Source organism: Notamacropus eugenii, chromosome 3 (assembly GCF_028372415.1).
Source record: "Notamacropus eugenii isolate mMacEug1 chromosome 3, mMacEug1.pri_v2, whole genome shotgun sequence".
In the NCBI taxonomy this organism is placed as follows: Eukaryota; Metazoa; Chordata; class Mammalia; order Diprotodontia; family Macropodidae; genus Notamacropus; species Notamacropus eugenii.
The window spans coordinates 296218363-296237963 of NC_092874.1; the positions used below are offsets into that span (position 1 = coordinate 296218363).

The following is a 19601-nucleotide window of genomic DNA, read 5'->3' on the forward strand; positions in this document are numbered from 1 at the left end:
AGGCCTGGGCTTAGCTCCCTCTCGATGCCCAGGACAATCCCTCCCAGGCCTCACTCAGCAGCAAGGAAGCCGCCCTTTAACCAGGGAGTTTCTACCAGAATACCACCTTCTTTTCCCCACTACTCCAAGTTGGCCTCAAGAGCAACAGGTGGACAAGGAGAAGCCACAGATCCCAGGGAAAATTTATATTTGCATAGGCATAAATTAGAATTTGTTGATTAAAAAATCAAAGTAAAGAATTAAACAGTAGCCTTTGTGATGGGGAAGAACTAAGACCCCATCTGTAGGTTCCTATGCAGGGCTGCTCAGACGCCAGCTTCCTGGTAAGCGAACAGAAGCAGAGGGAGCAAACTGGGTTGAGGGCCAGCTAGGGTCAGCCTGCCACTGTCTGCTGGTGACCCCCAAAGCCTGCAGATGAGTGAGTGCCCCTGCTTGCTTCAGGGACCAGTGGCCAGCCCTGTGGTGTGAAGGCCTGCCTTCCCTCCTACAGTAAAAGGCAGGAAGGATGGCAATGTCACTGTGAGGATCCGTGCCTGACAGCCTGCCCCCCAGCCCAAGCTGGAGCTGGAGTGAATATCACCCTGGGCCCCAGGGGGAGGAAGCCGGAAATGAAGCCCGTAGCTTTTCTGTCTGATAACAAAGAACAAAGAGATCTATGTATAAATATAAATATCTATCTATATACATAATACAATGGGCCCGCAGGGCCAAAGAATTTGCCCTTCCCCTCCCATCCCAGCCTTAACTCCAAAAAACTAACCCCAACTCTATCCCAATAAACTTAACACCAGGGAATTGTGGCCAGTCCCAGATACTTCAGATTTCAAAGACTGCCCCCATCATGCCCCATGGTAAAGAGAACTATGCATGCTACCATGGACGGGAGCTTTAGCCACCTGCTGGGGCATGCCCAAGACAGACTGTCTACCAGTCTGCCCTTTGGAACTGCCCAAGTTGTCATGCCCTCAATAAACCAAGTTCTTTGACCTAGACTCTTGGGCAAGGTAAGCTAAGGTGGCCTAAGCTGTGGTTCTGAGTGCTGCTGAGCATAATAAGGCCCTCATGATGTCTTGACTCACACCTTCAAGATATCATACATAGCTGTGTATACACCTCCTGAGGGCAGGCAGGGCCTGGTAGGGAGCCGGGCCACCTGACCCTCAAGAGGATGGGGAGTGAAACAAATAGCTGAGCTGGTGATCTCCTCTCCATCAGAGAGGGCAGGGTGGGGCCAAACTGCTCCATGGTGGTAGGCTCCCACCTTGTATCTCTCCCAGAAGCCACAGTGGCCATAAGGGATGAAGTGTGGGAGAGGGCGAGAAAGTGGGATGAAGTGCTTGCTGGGGGAGGGGAGGGGCTGAAGGGGGAAAGAGGGGAAAGGCCCTGGGGGGGAGAGGCTAATTGGCAGGCTTCCCATGGACCCGGAAGCGGTAAATGCAGGTGTACTCAGGGTGACCCCAGTTGCTTAAGATCCGAAGTTCGACCACCTGGTATGGGGCTGTGTCATTGCCCTGTGGGAAGAGGAGACTGGGGTCAGGAAGGCTCGTGATCCCTTGGTGGACATCCTGACCCCAGAGCCCGTCCCCCCCAGGCCTTCTTCAGTGGCTGAATGTTATCCCTCAGGTTGCTATCAGAACCATGGGGTCCTGGCTCAAACTGCAGCTCCTAGCAAAGCCACAGCATCCCCATGGCTGGTGAACTAGCCTTCAAGAGCACCAGCCTCCCTGGGACACTGTGGGGCCAGCCCTCCATACCTGAAAGTGGAAGGTCTGAATGGACTCCCCAGCATTATCATAGGTAAAGTGCCCGAGGGCCACCCCTTCCGACTGTGAATCTTCATTTAGCCCCTACAGAGAAGGAAAAGCAAAGGGAAGGGATGGATGGATGGATGGATGGATGGATGGGAGGGGGTTAGAGGAAAGGTCATGCTGTTAAGACATGAATCCAGATCTATCCAGGGAGGCAAAGGAAGGGGAGGTTGTGGAGGAGAAGGTGGAAGAGGAGGAGGAAGGGGGTGTAGGGGGGGATACATTGGGGAGAGTAAAGGGGAGAAAGCAAAAGCCACCATGATGTTTCCTTCTTTGGTCCCCTCACCTTCCAGCATCTCTCACTAACTCAGTAGACAGATCCTTTTCCCTCCAAGCCCCTGGCCTCCTTCTCTGCCTCTTCCCCTAAGCTGCTGAATGGCTTTGGGACACACAATTTAATTGTAGGTGCCTCAGTTTCTTCATCTATCAGGATTTAGGTCCTGAAGCATCCTGTTCCCCTACACGTTTCTTCTTCTCCTCTGGCTCCACTTTTTTCACCCACATCCTCCTTATGAGGACATTCCAACTCTGCCCTAAGGAGGTGACTGTAGGGAATGGTGCTCATCATCCCCACTCAGCTCCCCCATGGGACACCTGGCCATGGAGGCACCCATGTATAAAGGAGTTGTATAAAAGGACCCTGAGACAGCATTGAAATCTTGACTGCTGTCAGCTGTCCTCTTCTGGCTTCTCTCTAAGAAGAGGGGGAGCAGGGAAAGGGCTGGTTGTGGAGTCCAGAGACCAGCCTCAATATCCCAGCTGTAAAATGGGCACATCCTTCCATTCCTCACCTCACAATGCTGCTGTTAAGAAATGGCTGTCAGGCATACTGGAATGGAGAGCTGCAAGGCTCAGATACTCACCAAGATGACAAAATCCTTGGGGGCGCTAGGGATGTTGCTGATGGGAGACAGGGCTTTGGGTACATGCTCCAAGGTGACAGCAGTGAGGTGGATGCGGGCAGATAATCGAACCACAGCAAAGCCCTGGGGGCCCCGGAATGCCCAGCAGTTGCCAGGGTAAACATCTGGCTGTGGGCAGAAGACAAGTCAGGTGACAAGTCAGGTGGGCAGCCAATGGAATAGATTTCCATTGTGTAATCCTCCCACCTTGAGAGCCCAGCCCCCACAGAAGGTGGGAGATGGCAGAGAGCCAAGCTGGGGGCCCTTTGTTCTGTCATACCTGGAGGATGGCTCTTGGGGACTGGAAATAGTACCACAAGGGGATGCCAAACAGACTGAGAAGGGCCGTCTTGGTATCATAGGTCTCTGAGCAGCGGCTACTGATGATGCTGGCCCCTGAAAGAACAAGAGGGAGAGAAGTGAGGTGGGGGCAGCTGAGGGCTGGCAGGACACAGAGGTAGTCCTGAAGATGAGGGGTCACTGCCAGGGCATCAGCCCTTCAACTGCCCCGTCCCATAAGGGGCATCATGAGTTTTTAATTCCTGCTGTCCCTTAATGGGCAACCATCATGTCCCCAGCCCTCTGGCTTTCTACAGGCTACCTACCTGAGGACTCCAGGGCATAATCCACTAGCCCAATGCGGTCTTCACTGTATCTCTTCAGGGCCTCATTCACAATCTGGTGCACATCCTAAAAGACAGGCATGGATGGACTCATGGGCCTAGCTGCCTGCAGAACTGGCCCAGCCCTTTCACCAGAGGGCCACGTGTGCTACCTGCTCTGCCAGGGCTTCCCCTTCCTTCCCTGGAGGCTCCTCTCAGGGCAAACCCATGACCTCCGACAGGCAGACAGGGAATGGGGCAGGCCTCACCTCCTCTGTGACCCCAGTCACTCCTTCCTTGTGAAGGGTCAGCCTCAGGCTGGCAGCAGCTTCACTGGCAGATTTGACCTGCCCTTCTGCCACCTGAGTGAGGATTCTGTGCTCCAGGTCCCGAAGTTGGGCCTGTACCTCCTCCAGCTGAAGAAGCCCAGCCTTAGCGCCCTTGTCTCGAAGAAGGTACTGACTGATCCAGGCTGGGAACTGAGACTCCACCTAGAAACCACCAGAGACCATCCACAAAACAGTAGAGGTAAGGAAGAAAGAGGGCCGGGACAGGGGACCTGGGGAGGGGGTGTCTAGAAAGACTCTGAGAGCTCAGAGCCTATGCATGTCTTCCTGGTGCCAGGGAAGGGACGGCTGTGAACCAAGTGACTGGCATTTTTCCACTGCTTTCAGGTCTACCAAAAAAGATCTCATTGGACCCCAGTGGACACCTTAGAGGGTTGGGTCTCCCTGGGCAGATGCTCAGGCAGCCCACCTTGGAGAGAGGGGCACATGTGGTCTAAGTGGTGGACTGGAGGACTCACATCACTGCGCAGGGCTGCCATCTTCTGTGGCCAAAGGTCTACTTCCTCTGCCGCTGCAGCCTGTCTCTGGCTCAGGGCTGCCAGTTCCTGTCTCAGGCCAGCCAGCTGGGCCTCCAGTGGACCCATAGCCTTTAATATGTTTTCCTGGAGGGCTTCTTGGGCCAAACTAGACAGTGACAAAAGGAAAAGGGAAGGGCAGCCACTGGCTAGTGACACAGGATAGAGTCAAGCAGAACCACTATCAAAGGGAAAGAACAGAACCAGAGATCTGGGTGCAAGTCTTCCCTGACATTTACTCCCTGTGTGACCCTGGGCAAGTCATTTCCCTCCCAGGCCTCAGGACCCTCATCTGCTCTCTGAGGTCCTTACCAGCTGGGATTAATCCTATGGACATGCTAACCCAAGTATTCTGGCTCTACTGACACCCCCCCAGAGAATCTCAGTGGTGCTTTCTCTGGTCTAGTTTTCTAGCCTTCCTTCCCTCCTCTTCTCTTTGCCAGTTAGTTTGGGGCCTTACCTCTGCCATTCAGATTTTAGCTGGAGCACCCAGCTTTCCAGCTCCTGTAAGGAAGATGATGGCACAATGAGACTGATGAAAACACCAAACCACACTCTGGGGACTCATTGTCTCCTCTGGGTGGACCCTCTGTCTGCTAAGGAGGATCTGAGTCTCTGCAAACTGTTGGGCTCCAGAAATCTTGACCTTGAGTTTGGGCTAGACCTTTCAAAGACTGGACTCCTCTCTTATCATCCCACCAAGAGGAGGCATCTGACAGAGACCCCAACTCAGCTGAGATTAGGCATGAACCACTTTCCCTAGAGTGGTGAGGTCACTTCTCAGTCCCTGAAAAGAGTTTCAAACTCAGCTGTTGAGTTACAGTCTTCTCATTGACAATCTTATCCCTCCCTAGTCTTCATGCATGGATGTGCTCAGTACAGGAAAGGGGTTCCAGAAAGGAGCTACAGGAGGAGGCTTAGGTTGCTTTAGATCAGTAAGCTCTCTGCTTATCCTTCGGACAAGGGGATCCAGAGTCCTCAGACAGGAGCTCTCAGGGACAATGAGTCAATCGAATATGCTCCCATACAAGTATGGAATCTGGCCAGAAACCTGTAAGCAAGTGTTAGGTCTACTGACAGCAGCACCAACATTTCCAGCTACAAGTGACCTCCCCCAAGACGTCTCTGCCCCCTCTCCCCCCCCCCTGCCCCCCTTCATTCCCCCCCCCCCCCCCCGCCCTCCATCCCCTGTGTCTCTGCCTCCAGAAGCGTCAGAGCTTCTGGATTACCTGGGATGCCTGAGAAATCTTCTTTAGAACATTATCCAAATCTTGCCGATGTTCTGCCCTGAGGGTGGTGAGTGCTTCCTGGAGACCACAAAAAAGGAGACAGGCGTTCAACAAGACCCAGAGAACTTGGCAGGTCCTGCCAAGCCCAGAGTGCTGCCTCACCTCAAGACCTCTATGCCTTCCACTAGCTGGGCTTGCCGACCTGGTCTTCTTAGCAGAGCGTTCTCCTCACCTGGATGTGGGCAGTGGTGTCCCTACGGAAGTCCTTCTTCAGGGTGGGTTCCCATCGGCTCAACAGGCCCTCCAGGAGAGTTGAAATATCCTCGTGGCTCAGGCTTTTTCCACCTCCATTCCCACTGGCCCCCTGCAGCTCCAGCAACTCCAGCCTGATGGCCTCCTTCTGCCAACGTGCAGAGTATTCAGAAGCCAGAGTTTCCAGCCGCCTTTCTAGGGCATGAACCTTGGACAGGACATGCTGTTCAGCCTTGGGAACAAGGAGGAAAACACACAAAGATGAAAAGTCTCTTAGGAGGAGGAACAAGGAGCACTGGGCATTTGTTAAGCACCACTGTGTGCCCGAGGTGGGGCTGAGTGCTGAGAACACAAGGACCAAGAAGGAAACCTTTCTTGTGTACGAAGAACTTCCATTTGAATGGAGGAGACAAGGACATTAAAAGCCACCAGGTCGTTTAACTGCTGTCGGCAGATTTCTTCATTTCACACTTACGCTATTTACAAAAACGTAAGCATTGTTGGTCTCCGCCTGAGAATGGAAGTTCCTGGTCAATGGGAATGGTTTCATTTTGTGTACCTGTGTCCCCTAGGCCGGGACCCGGCACTGAGGAAGTGCTTAATAAATACATGTGGGTTGACAGGCTGACTGGAAGAAAGAGCACCAGAATGAATTCTCAGCATGGGGGCAGCCATTTGGGTAGGGTCACCGAGTGTGAAAGGAGTACAGAAGACCAATGAGGCTAAGGCTGGAAAGACAGGGTGGGGCTGTTTTCCTCTGGGGGGCAAAGGGGAGGCCCTGCCATTGACTGAGGAGGGAAGTCACTTGGTCTGCTCTGTTCTTAAGGAAAGTTCCTTTGAGAGCAGAGTGCAGAACAGACTGGAGGCAGGGAGGCCACTCAGGACACTGCGGCAGTGAGCCAGGAGAGTGATGAGGGAGGGCCAGGGTCACCAGGGTCGAAATGGCAAAGAAGCTGAGAGAGCTCAGGGCAAAAAGCCAGGTCAGAGACCTCCCCAAGAGGTACAAAGGAGGCTAAGCATGCAGAAGGTCCCCTCCCCACCAACCACACAGCACAGGGGCAGAACCAAGAGAACAGAGGGAGGGTGGGCATTTTTGATGAGCCCAGCCCACCTCCTCTCTAACCATCTAGATAATGTGCCAGACCACATTCTCATGAGGAAAGCCAAGAAAACATCCCTGTGCGTCATTTCTCCAGCCCAGGGAAGCTTAAGAAATAAGAGAGCTGTGGACACTGAGGTGGGGGCTGGCCAGGAGCCCAACATAATGGCAGCCAGGACAGTGGGAAGCATTTCATTGCCCAAGGATGGTAAAAGGGCTAGAACTGAATCCCTGAGCAGGAGCAGATCCCAGGCTATCCTGGGAGCATGAAGGGGGCCAAATGACTCTTCTAGGCTACAGACGTAGGGCTGAGAGGAGCAGTTATGAGTGAGCGAGGCCCTAGCTGAGCACTGATCAAGAAAGGGGTTCTGCAAAGAGGTTCTGGACCTGAGCCCCAGAGCACAGCTGGGGGCTCAATGTTCACTTTTAGTCCTGCAGTGGGATACCTCGGGTAGGAGACCCAGACGCAAGAAGAGTCAATAAGTTCGGTCCCTCTGAACCTGCAGAACCTCAAAGTGTGCTAACAATGACTGAGTCCAATAACATTCTACAGAAACTCCAGCACCCGCAAGCCAGAAGACCTAAACCTGAGTCAGGAACTTGCACAACTCAGACAAGAATAGCAGTGAACAGATATCACCACTATGGAAGCACTGAAAGTTTGCGGACTGAACTAAGAAAGCCCAGAGGTGAGCTGAGCCCAATGCCAACATCAAGTTCATAGTCAAGAAATAGGCTGGAAGAATGAGTAAACAAAACTGAACCTGACCACAAAGGGCTACTATGGCTCAAGACAGAAAGACAGAAGAAGCCAATGACTTGAAGATATCTTTAAGCAAATCCTCCAAGAAAAAGGGTAGATTGGATAAGAGTTGAACAAGAATTCCTAGAAGAGTTAAAGAATGAGATAAAAATGAACAAAAAGTGATTTTAAGAGTGGAAGAGGAAAAATTTTTAAAAAGCGGTACAAGAAAGATATGAGAAGAGAATGAATAATTAGTAAAAGAGGCACAAAAATACTGAATTCCTTAAAAATTAGAACTGAGCAAATAGAAGCTAATAACTCTAGGAGACAACAACAAAAAATAAAATCAATTCAAGAGAAAATGTATAGGATCTCATACAAAACTCCAATGACCTAGAAATGGATTGAGGAGAGAGAATTGGAGAGTCATTTGTCTATCCAAAAGCCAGGAACAAAAAAGGAGCTCAACATAATATTTTAAGATATTACAAAGGAAAATGCCCAGATGTGTTAGAATCAGAGGGCAAAGTAGAACTTGAAACCACAAATCATTTCCTGAAAGAAACCCCTACATGAAAACTCCCAGCAACTGTTCTAAATCCAGAACTGCCAGGTCAAGGAGAAAATTCTGCAAATAGCCAGAGAGAAATAATCCAGTACTGTCAGGACACATGAGATTTAGAAGCTTCCACATTAAAGGAGTACAGGGCTTGGGATATCATATTCTGGAGTGGAAAAGATCTAGGATTAGAGCCCACAATAAGATTAAACTACCCAGCAAAACTGTGTATCGTCCTACAGGGGAATAAGGACCCTTCCTGAAATAGAGAACTTTCAAGCATTCCTGATGAAAAGACCAGAACAGAATAGAAAATTTGACATTCAAACACAGAACTCAGGAGAAGAATAATAAGGTGAACATGAGTGAGAAATCACAAGTCACTAAAAAAGGGCAAATTGTTTAGATCCCTTGTGTGGCAAGATGATACATGTAACCACTTCAGAATTTTATGATCACCACGGGTCCTAGAAGCAGTCTAAATAGATAGCGACCTGAATGACTGTATTATGTTGTGAGGATCTCAAAAGAATGGAAGGGTGGAGAAGAGAAATGCACTGGAAGGTTGTGGGGAAGGAGAGAAAGAATGGGGAAAGTTATCTCATAAATGGGGTGCACTAGAAAGAGTTTATACAATGGGAGGGACAGAAGAGGGGAACAGGCAACACGAACCTTATTCTCATCTGAACTGGTTGAAAGAGGGAAGAATACACATACACACACAATGAGATGGAGAGATTCATTTTACGCAAGGAGAAGTAGGAGGAAAAGCGTCTAAGAGAAAGGTGAGGGGGAGGGAAGAATGACGGGATAGATTAAGGGAGGCAAAGGTCAGAAACAAAAGACTACTGAAGAAGGGACAGAGTAAAAAACAAAAGGATGAGTGTAAAAGAATAGCATGGAAAAAAATATACATTTAATGAACACAACTGTGAATGGGAATGGGATGAACTCACTCATAAAATGGAAGAATACAGTTGAATGGATTAGAAACCAGAATCCAACAATATGTTATTTACAAGAAATATGCTTGAAACAGAAAGATACACAAATAGAGGAGTTGGAGAAAAAGAATGGATCTTACAGAATGGATCCTAAAGAATGGATGAGTCAAAGAACAAATCATAGAAATGGTTAACAATTTCATGGTGACAATGACATAACTAAATTTTGGGGATGCAGTCAATGCAGGACTTAGAGGGAAATGTATATTTTCAAATGCTTACATCAATCAAAGAGACAAAGAAACAGATTAAAGAATTAGACATGCAACTAAAATATTTAGAAAACCAACAGATTAATCCCTTCCCAATTAAACACCAAAATTAAAATCTTGAATCGATAGAAAGATGAACGAAATTGAAAGAACAAAACCCCAATGAACTAATAAATAAAACTATAAGCTTTGAGAAAAACAATTAAATAGATAAATCCTTGGCTAATTTAATTTTTACAAAAGAAAACCAAATTATTACATCAGAAAATGAAAACAGTGAATTTACAATCTATGAAGAGAAAATAAAAGTAATTACTAGGAGCTTTGTTGCCCAACTACATGCCAAAAATAAAAATGAAAATCTAAATGAAATGAATTTTACAAATGTAAATAGTCCTGTTTAACAGAGCCCTTAAATAACCCCATCTTAGAAAAAGGAACGAAACAAGCTATAAATGATCTCTCTAAGAAAAAACCCCAGGACTAAATCAAATTTTTCCAAATGATTAAAAAGTAATCAATTCCAACACTAAATAAACGATTTGAAAAACAGGTAAAGATAGAATCTTATCAAATTCTTTCTATGACAAAAATATAATCTTGATACCCAAACCAAGGAGAGTCACGTCTCCCCAAGAGAGGGAACTATAGATCAATTTCATTAATGAATATTGATGAAAAATATTAAATGCTAAGAAAGGAGATTACAGGAATATATCACAAAGATATATTGTGACACTGTGACCAAGCTGGATTGATACCAAGAAGTTGGGCCTGGGTCAATTATTAGGAAAACTATAAATGTAACTGATTATATCAATAACATAAACAACAAATTTATATGATTTCAACAGGTGCAGACAAAGCTTTTGACAAAATGCCTCATCCCTGTTGAAAAACACTAGAAAGCACAGGAATAAATGGAGTCTTCTTTAAAATAAGTATTATCTAACTAAAACCAAGAGCAAGCATGATATGTAATGGGGATAAGCCTTCCCAGTAAGATCACGGTAAAGGAAGAAAGTCCATTGCCAACCATTGCTATTCAGTGTTGTACCAGTTACAGCAACTGCTAGATATAGCAATAAGGCAGAAAAGAAACTGAAGGGAAAAAACTGCAATGAGGAACCAAAACTATCTCTTTTGGTAGATGATACAATGGTTTACCAAGAGAACCCTAGAGAGTCATCTAAAAAACCAGTTTAAAACAAAACCAGTTCAAACAATTACTTAAAGAAAGTTGGAAGCCCATCAAAACCATCAGCATTTCTATACATTAATCAAGAAAATCCAGCAGGAAGAGATAGAAAGAGAAATTCCATTGAAAATAACTGTATACAATTGTATACTGTATACAACCTGAGAGTTTGCCTGCCAAGACACACACAGGAACTATATGAACACAATTACAAAACATTCTTCATATGTAGAGATCTCAACAGTTGGAGATGTACTCACTCCTCGTGGGTAGGTCAAGCCAGTAGCATAAAAATGATAAAACTACCTAAATTAACTTATTCAGTGCCATACCAACTGAACCACTAAGAAAGTTCTTTGGTAGCAAAGAACTCATTGACAGAGGAGTGGCTTATGGATACAAGGAAATATGACTATGCTGTACGAAGCCACAACTCTGCTTAATTAGAAGACTTACATGAACTGGGGAAAAGTGGAATAAATGAATGAGGAGAACAAGAAAACAAGCACCACAGACAACCATGGAAATGGAAAGAACAGAGATGACCCATGAGGATCTTCTTCCCTTCCCGTCCTGGCTAGGGTGGGAAATACTGGCAGGGAACCTGCATCTAATGCTGGGCTCGCCTGCTGTGTTCTGCTGAACTTTTCTTCCCCTTTTTGGTTTATTCTTTTGCTTAAGGGCTGGCTCTGTGGGAGGGCAAAATGGGAAGGATACACTGAGCAAGGTGGGTCACATGAAAGCAAAAGCTAGAGACAAGTCTTCAAAGTCAGTGGGATGTGTGCGTGTGTGTGTGTGTGTGTGTGTGTGTGTGTGTGTGTGTGTGTGTGTGTGTAAAGATGTACCTAATTCAAAATGATTTTCACTAGTAGATCACACAAGCTTTGCAGGGTTTTTCCAAATTCCCTGCTTCTCTTTCTGAGAAGACACACTGGGAAAGGTAGGTTAAGTAAAAACCAATGATATCAAGAAAACTTTTGGAAACACACAACACGATGAGGAGACATGAAAATGGTTTTCAGACTTTGTGGACATGGACAGGGTTAGAGTTGCTTTGCTTGCCCTGGCAAGGTCGAAGTTGTGGCACATTTCAGAGGCAGGAACAGCTTCCTAACAAGGTGAGTCACTGAAAGGGGAAGGAGCTGACTCAAGAATTTGGGGGCCTCCACTCTCAGGACTGAGCTGAAGAGGGAGGCTGAGGGCCCTTCCTGATGTTTGCCGTTTCACGGGGCCACTGTTTGTATCCTTTAGTCACCACCCTCTTCTTCTCTTGCGCCAGTGGCCTATTTTCAGATCCAGTGTTGCCTTTGGTTTCTTTGCTTGCCAAGAGCCGCTGGTCTCTGAGGGAGGCAGCCTCTAGGATTGCTGGCCTTCTCACTGGAATGTGATGTTTTGGGGCAGCAGTCAAACATCCTTAGGAAACGATGCTATGAGTCAGTGTTCCTTTTGCCGTGCCTGAGTGGTTGACACATCTGAAGAGGAAGGACTGGAGCTGTTGGAGCTGTACGGTATGTTTTTTCCCCTTTTGTCCCCCTTTCTTCTAACTTGCTGGATTTTGACCTTTGTGGGGCCCAGTCACTGATCTGGTCCTTGATGCTGAAATGATTCGTGTAACCAGCATTTCTCATTCCGTGAAGATGGTCCTTTGGTTTCGTTGTGACATCTTTTGGTGCTGATCATGTATCCTGTGCCTGGGGACTTTCTTACTGACAAATAATAGTTGTGTCTTCTTCCCTTGCACGTTGTTTTGTGGACTTAGTACAAGGACAGCCAACAAACACTGATACACTCCCACTAAGTGTAACAGGCTATGCCGAGTGTTGGGGTCACAAGGACAAAATGATCTTCTCAGCTTCCTCCTGGACTTCCTTTGCCCTCTGTTGCCTTATGCTCATTTGGAATAGCAACTATGGGGTTTTTTAGTTGCCTTTAAAAATGTGATGAAATCTAATCCTTGAGGCTGATTTGCCTCCTCCAAATTCTTCTGCCTGTGAGTGATCATTCCACTGATTGTTTTCCCCCCCACATCTGAAAAAAAAACTCCTTGCAGCTGACATGAGAAGTCAGACAAATCAAATTCTGACACTGGCTGTGTCCAAAATCGTGGACCTCATTGTGCATCTGACATCCAGCACCTCATCTGTTGCTGTTTCTAGAGCCATGTCCTTTATCCCACCACTCCATGTCACCCCTCAGATTACACTGGAATAATGTCAACCACTTAGACTGTGGTTGGACTGTGTGAGGACTGAGGGAGACCAAGTACTCTTTGTCCTTCTCTGAGGTCCCCTGACCTCTGTCCACAAACAGAAGGTGGCTGCAGAAGGCAAAGGTTGTTTGGTCTTTTTATCTGCTTCCCAAGTCATCATGACTCCCCAAATCCAATCACCTGGTGGCCAAGCTTCTGGTGGGCAGACACCAGGATCTGCACACAGCCTTCAAGTCTTCCCAGCTTGATCAACTCTGATAGTCTGGGCTCTGCTACCAATTTCTGGAGACCCCCCCCCCTCCAGAATCACTTCACTGTGTGACAAGGTGTTAGGGAAGGCCTTTTGGGGGAGGCAACTATGATTTCAGTTGAAGGCAGCGGGGGAACGCGGGAGGCTGAGTCTTGAGAGGTTGGCATTGAACTGCCCCAGGTCCCAAAGCTAGCAAGTGGCAAAGCTCAAACTTGAGCCCAGGTTTTCTGACCCTGGCTCCCCAGGGATCTGCATATCCAAGGTGAGAGAGTCTCCTAATGCTGCTTGTGAGTGGCCCTGGTGCAAAGATTGATGAGTTTGGAGATGGAAATCCATGGATAAATCGAGGTTACTAAATGAAGGCTTCATTATAGCCTGGATTTATATTCTCATCTCTTGCCCCACAGCACAGACCATTAAGAAGAGACTGTCACCACTGAGATGAATGACCTATCTTCTGCATGACACACACTTGGCACCCAAACAGCAAAGACAAAGAAATGGAAACTACTGGCTTGCCCCCGAACTGGGCAAGAGCTGAATAAATTATGGTGTAAGGATTGAATACAACCGTGCTCTAAGAAACAATGAAATAGGTGGTATTGAGAGAAACCTGAGAAGACTTTGTATGAACTGGTGCAGAGCAGAGTGAGAAGAACCACAAAGAAGCAACTTTGAAAGACTTTAGAACTCTGATCGATGCAGTGACCAAGTACTTTTCTGGAAAATGACCCAACTTCTGACAGAGAGATGGTCTCAGGAGGCAGAAGGAGACATAGATCTTTTAGACATGGCCAAAAAGGGACTGGTTTGCTTAACTCTGCACATTTGTTACAAGTGGTTTGCTTTTCATTTTTCTGAATGGGTGGGAGAGGGAGAAGGGAAATAAAACAGACTTTTGTTCATTACAAAATGGAAACAAAAGCAGCTTCCTCTGGCTAATCCTGCTTCCCCCTCCTCTGATGCCTCATAGTGCTGCAGAGCTGTTTCAAAGACAGCGCTAGGAGAGGACACCACCTGGAAGATCCTGCCAGGCCAGAACTGTCTTCAAAGATGGTATGGTAATAGTCTGTATGGCTGCCATAGAAGAAACAGCATAGCCAACTCCCTCTACTGCTTCACTCCCATCTGTCCTGGTAGATCTCCATTGTACCTAGTTGTTTCCTCATGACTCGGGGACTCCTTCAGGGCAGGGACTGTGGGCTTGTTTGTTTGGGTTTGAATTCTTTCTTTGAATTCCCATCCCTTAGCACAGTGCCTGACACACAGTAGGCCACACTTAAGAAATGGTAGTGGACTGAGTGATTCTGGGGTTGATTGGAACAGACTTGGTTGTGAGCAGACTGCCTGCCTGTCCTGCACAAAGTGTTCCTGGCACTCACCCAGGCACTCACCTGGAAATATGGGGTGGATTCTCCTGCTTCCCACACCTCCTCTCTCCTGTTGCTGCCCTTTGCTGCCCACCAGGACAGCATAGCAGGGTGGAATGTCTGTAGTCCATAGGGGTAAAAATACCAAGCACCTAGCACATGGGAGGAAAGGCTAATGAAGGCAGAGGCTGAGGCACCAGAAGGGAAACATGTCCAGGATGAGGACCTACACCTGGACTGTGTCTGGCAGTGTCACATCCACATGGGCTCAGACCCTGGCCCAAGGAAGGTGCATGCATTATGGGCCCCATGATCTGGAAGGCAAGACCCTTCAGGAAAGGCATCTCTCATGATCCTTTCAGGAGTCATTACACACTTTTGGATTATGAGAAAAATGAGGGACAAGAAGCAGCTGGGGAGAGGACATGGAGAAGTCCTGCCTCCTGGTCCCAAGCCTGGTCCACATACAGCCCTGTCTCTTCTGGAGGATCAGAGTGCTTTCAGGAGATGCCAGCTGAATAGAGGTCCTGGTAACTGACAGCTTGTGGTGTCACCATTCCCAAGCTGGGCTTCATCTCATAGTAGGGGGTAAGTGATGTCATGGTTCCTGAACAGAGTACAGCTCTTTTGGGACCATCCAGGGAGGACCACCCTGTCCATTCTCCCCAGTGAGAAGGGGCAAAGGCCTCCAGAGCTGGCATTGGCTGTGTCCTGCCCAGCTAACCCATTCATTGTGGACTCAGCTCTTCTACCAGTTCCCCCACCCTCAAGTGCCTTGACAGTGACCACTGAGGGGGCAGATCAAACACCCATGTAAAGCCAGCACTGTCATAGTAGGCATGCAGCATGAGTCTGGGAGACCTGCATACAGAAGATGCACAAGAAAGGCTTGTGGGATTGGATCAAGAGGAGGAGACACAGGCCGTCTATCCCATTTCAGGCACAAGAACTTTCCCATACAAGGCCTGGGTCCCTTTTCCCCTAAAGGCTAAAGGCTCCCCTTCAAAGCTCTGTCTTCCAGACTTGCGTTCAGCAGCCCTGCCCCCAAGCCCTTGTCTGTCTGGGCTGGCAGGGTGCCCTGGGGACTCAGCAAGGCTCACCGTAAGCCAGCGAAGCCAGAAGCAACAGCATCAAGAGAAGCAGAAACAACTTCTTCAGAGTTGAAAAGCTCCTGGATTTCATGGGGATGAAGGAGGAGACATTAGTGCCTGGTCTTCCCCACCAGATTCCTGTGCGACCCTCCCTGAGCTGCTGAGGAAACCAACAAAGGGTGTGCCCCCACCCTGGGACAGCTACGATGGGGAGCTCTGGGCTTTTATGGACAGCCCTCGAGGTCAAGTGGAAGGAGAAAATTTGACCTTGGTCAAATGTGTGAATGTTGTTATGAAAGGTGACAGGGCTGGTGGAAGGCATCTCCCTCCCAGGGCTCTCAGGAATGTGCTTATATGCTAGTGAATTGGGCAGGCTTCTTTTGGCTAAATCATTTCAGTGCTTGTCAAATTGGGACTTGGAAGGAGTAAGCCCTGACAAGGTTGGCTAGTCTCCCTGGGCCTAGCCTGTGGCCCCAAGAATCCAGAGCTAGATAGGGAACCTGCAGCCTGGAGATCACATGTGGCACTTGAGGTCCTCAAGGGTGGCCCTTTGACTGAATCTAGACTTCCAAGAACAAATCTCCTTAAGAAAAGGATTTGTTCTGTAAAACTTGGCCTCAGTCCAAAGGTTGCACCCCAGGACCTAGAAGGCTACATGTGGCCTGGAGAGCGCAGGTTCCCTACCCCTGCTCTAGAGGCTCCTGGACACAGCCCTGGAGGCTGCCTGGAAACCTGGACATGACCCCCCACAGAGAAACTGTAAGGATGGCCTGGCTACCCGAAGGACTGGGAAGAGACTACAACCCCTGGGAGCTCAGGACTTTCCAACTGGCCAAGGTGAAGCCACCAGAGTCAGTGGAGATGAGAGGCAGGAACTACTGAGGGGACAGCTCCTCCAAGATACTCAGGAATAGAGCAGCACCTGTGCTCATGGGGATTGGCATGTGCTGGGGAAGGGTTAACAAGCAGTTCTGAAGGAGGTGAAGGCACACACAACTTGTCCCATCTTCTTCTTCAGTCTAGATACCCAGAGGAGCCCTGACTGGTAGCTGACACTCAGGAGCAGGTTCAACCTGGTTCCAGATGATTCCAGCACACCCCTGACCCTGACCTGACCTTCTGTCATAAGATTCATGGCACAAAAGTCTCAAAAGCTGAACTGAGCTCAAGGGTGGTGAAGCTTTTTCAAGCATGGGTTCTTTGGTTCTGGCAGAGCCCAGGGAGACCTCACTGACCTGGTTAAGACAAAGACGTCCAGCAGGGAGGCAGCTGTGGTCAGGCGGTAGCAGGTAGTGCCCAGCCACCAGTAGAACAGGCCAAAGAGCCAACCTGTAAAAGTCCCAGCAGAGGGGTTCAAAGGCTTCGCCCTCCTATCCCAGAGTTAGCTTGCTCCCAGCCTGCCCACTCTGCAGCTGCTCCTTGAATCTCCCAAGGCTTTCTAGCTGTGCCTGGGGATCCTGCCATAAAAGCCTGTCTCCACACACTGTCCTAGGGTTAGCACCCAGGCCTGGTGTGCCCCAGCATAGGAATGAGGAAGCTCTTATGGGCCCACAGCAGGGACTGCCCTGGGCAGTGTGCCCACCCACTCCCAGAACCCACCTGGAAAAGTGATGGCCACCCACAAGAAAGCGCCAACTTGGGAGGCAGCATTCCTTAATGAGGATGCTGAGCCAGGCTGGTCCATAAGTGTGTGCCCTGCAGGAAAGTGAAGACATGAGGAGCCACCCAGAAGGAGACACAAGTGGGCCTCAGGCATCCCCATTACCATGCTGAGGCTTGGGCCCTCCCAACCTCCAAACCCCCACCTGGAGCCAGACTGCAGAGTTCTCTCTCCTTTTATCTGAAATCTATGTTCTCCCCATCCCCCCTGGATGGGGCACCCTTCAAAGTACACGGGGCAGCGTCCAGGGGATGGAGTTCCAGTAGGCAGGAAGTGCTGCCTACCTGCAGAGTCATCCTCCGAGGAGTATCCTGAGGAAGATCCATAGATATCATAGGTGACTTTGCCCTCATTCAGTCCATTGATCTTACTCTTCTCAGCACCTCCCAGGCCTCTCCTCCTCCTCACCAAGTCCCCACCTGCACAGAGCATGGAGGTGCCTGATAAGCAGGGAGCTTCAGGCTTCCAGCAACAGCAGCTGCCAGAGGTGGAACACCTGGCAGAACTTTTCAGAATTCAGACTTCCCACCCCTTTGGGGGTCTGAACTCATAAGCCCCCCCCCATGTGGTTTAGGGCAGGAATGGAGTTCTGCACAAGGGCAAAATCTGGCCCCCTTCCTATTTCTGTATGAGGTAAGAACACTTTTTATGTTTTTAAGTGTAATGGAACTTTACTGAAACATGTAAAGATGATTTTTAGCTCATTGGCTGCACAAAACCAGGTGGCCTTCTGCCTTAGGAGGCATGGTTATTGTCACCCAGATCTGGAAAAGTGCCATCTGTGGGACTGAGGGGCTTCAGGAGAATGGAAGGATCTCCCACCTGGGAGGATCCAGGGAGATGAGCCAACCTGGAGGAGTAAGGTAACTCCCAACAGACACTAGCCTCCTTAGGAATCTTTAGAAGACAGGGAGGAGCTTCCTTCCTTCTCCCCAGCCCAAGCCCTCGGGTTTGTCAAGCTCTGGCCAGAGCTCACCACGTTCACTCCAGTAGACATCGCTGTCCAGCTGATCTTGTAGGATGGAGCTTTTGTCCACCGAGGTGACCCGGGGGCCCCTGACGTAGGACTCGCTGACCACTGATTCACTGTAGTAGGTAGTGTGAGGATTGGAAGCAGGGCCCAGGTGAGGGGCTGGTGTGAGGCGTTTCACACTGCCAGATTTCCTCTTCAGAGTCCTGGGGGGCGCCAAGCATGGAGCAAAGGAAAGAGGGTGAAGGAGATGAAGCAGGAGAAAAACAGGGGGAGAAAGGCCTGGAGGAGGAAGAGACTTTCAAGGAGCTTCTAGGATGAAAAGAAATGATCCCTAAAGCCCTCTTCTGTTCTTATTCCTTCAACAGATGAATCCTTTATAACACTGGAACAAATCCCCAGCTCCCATGGGCCAGGCAGGGCCTCTTTCCAAATGGAACCACCATGATGAGGTACAAGAGGAGCTAAAGCCACCTGAACCTGTCTCCTCCCCCACAGGTCCATCACCCCCATGGCTTCCTATGCTCTTGCTAGGCCCTGCAGCTCACCCCAGAAACCGTGGGTACTGGGCCACAGGGTGGTTGTTCCCTGCCCAGCTTTAAGCCTCAGTTTCTGGCCCTCTCAATGCTCAAAGTCACCCCTCCCTAGTTCCTGTTCTCAGAGAGTGAAGGCAGCAGCAGCCCAGGTTGGGGTAGAAGGGGAAGAGACGGTGCTGGGGACAGGAAATTCTCGCATTTGTGGGGAAAGAAAGCACTAGAGTGATGTTTCCACCAAAGATGGGGGCAGGAAAGAAAGGTGCACATGGAAGCTGGCCAGGCCCTTGGCTGCCCTGAGTGGTTGTGATCTGGAAGATGACCTAGGGCCGCTGTGGAGTGGCTTACCTTAAGGGACTGTCCTTGAAGGCAGTGTGCTGACCAGCCACCAGGGAACTTCCTCCACTGCTGCTGCTGCTGCTGCCTCCATCATCATCAACATGGTAACGATGGCTCAGGCGCTGACTGCGTCGAGACATCATCAAAATCTCACTCTAGAAGTGCTAGAAATTCCTGGAAGAAGCAAAAAGTAATGAGAAGCTGTGCTTACTGACTGACTAGGTGTGATTTTCTGGGACCCCCTGAGAAGAGCCTGATGGGGGAGACGTTGAAGGGGAGGGATGGATTCCTCCAAAAGGATAGCTGGCTGCACTGGGACAGAGAGGCGCTTTCCTAAAGAGTTTCTGAAGTGTCTCCCAGACGCTGAGGGTGGCTGCTCACCAGGGCCAAGCCTGCCAGCTTTGTGCCTGAGCTGGCCGTGACATCTTCTTGCAGGTGGCTTCCCTGGTGAAGCGCTGTCCCCACTCTCTCTCCAGCCTCCATTTGGAATGTCTCCCTTGGTGTCTTTACTGAATCTGGGGTTTTGACACTTGCCTTGGGATTGTTCTCAGGTCGCTTCACACACACACAATTTCCTTCTCGCCATAGTTGTTAACTCTGAGGGAAAGGCCTGCTTTCCCTTCCATGTCTTTGTTTCCCCTCATCCCCAACAGCACCCAGTTCTGTGATCATTCTGGAGGGTGGATGGGGTCCAAGCTAACCATCAG

The 19601-nt window shown here is 49.0% G+C and overlaps 1 protein-coding gene across 1 annotated transcript; it reads right to left on the reverse strand.

The window, feature by feature from the left end:
* Window positions 1-1397: 1397 nt before the first annotated feature.
* LOC140532058 (SUN domain-containing protein 2-like) lies at window positions 1398-19034 on the reverse strand. The gene is made up of 17 exons (XM_072650605.1): window positions 18904-19034; window positions 18029-18228; window positions 17337-17471; window positions 16992-17087; window positions 16628-16721; window positions 15066-15162; window positions 14326-14421; window positions 5636-5887; window positions 5404-5481; window positions 4635-4678; window positions 4118-4283; window positions 3582-3803; window positions 3316-3400; window positions 2991-3106; window positions 2672-2839; window positions 1755-1847; window positions 1398-1511 (listed from the first exon to the last, which is right to left on the reverse strand). Exons 1-17 carry the CDS (start codon window positions 19032-19034, stop codon window positions 1398-1400), a joined length of 2187 nt encoding a protein of 728 aa, XP_072506706.1.
* Window positions 19035-19601: the final 567 nt, after the last annotated feature.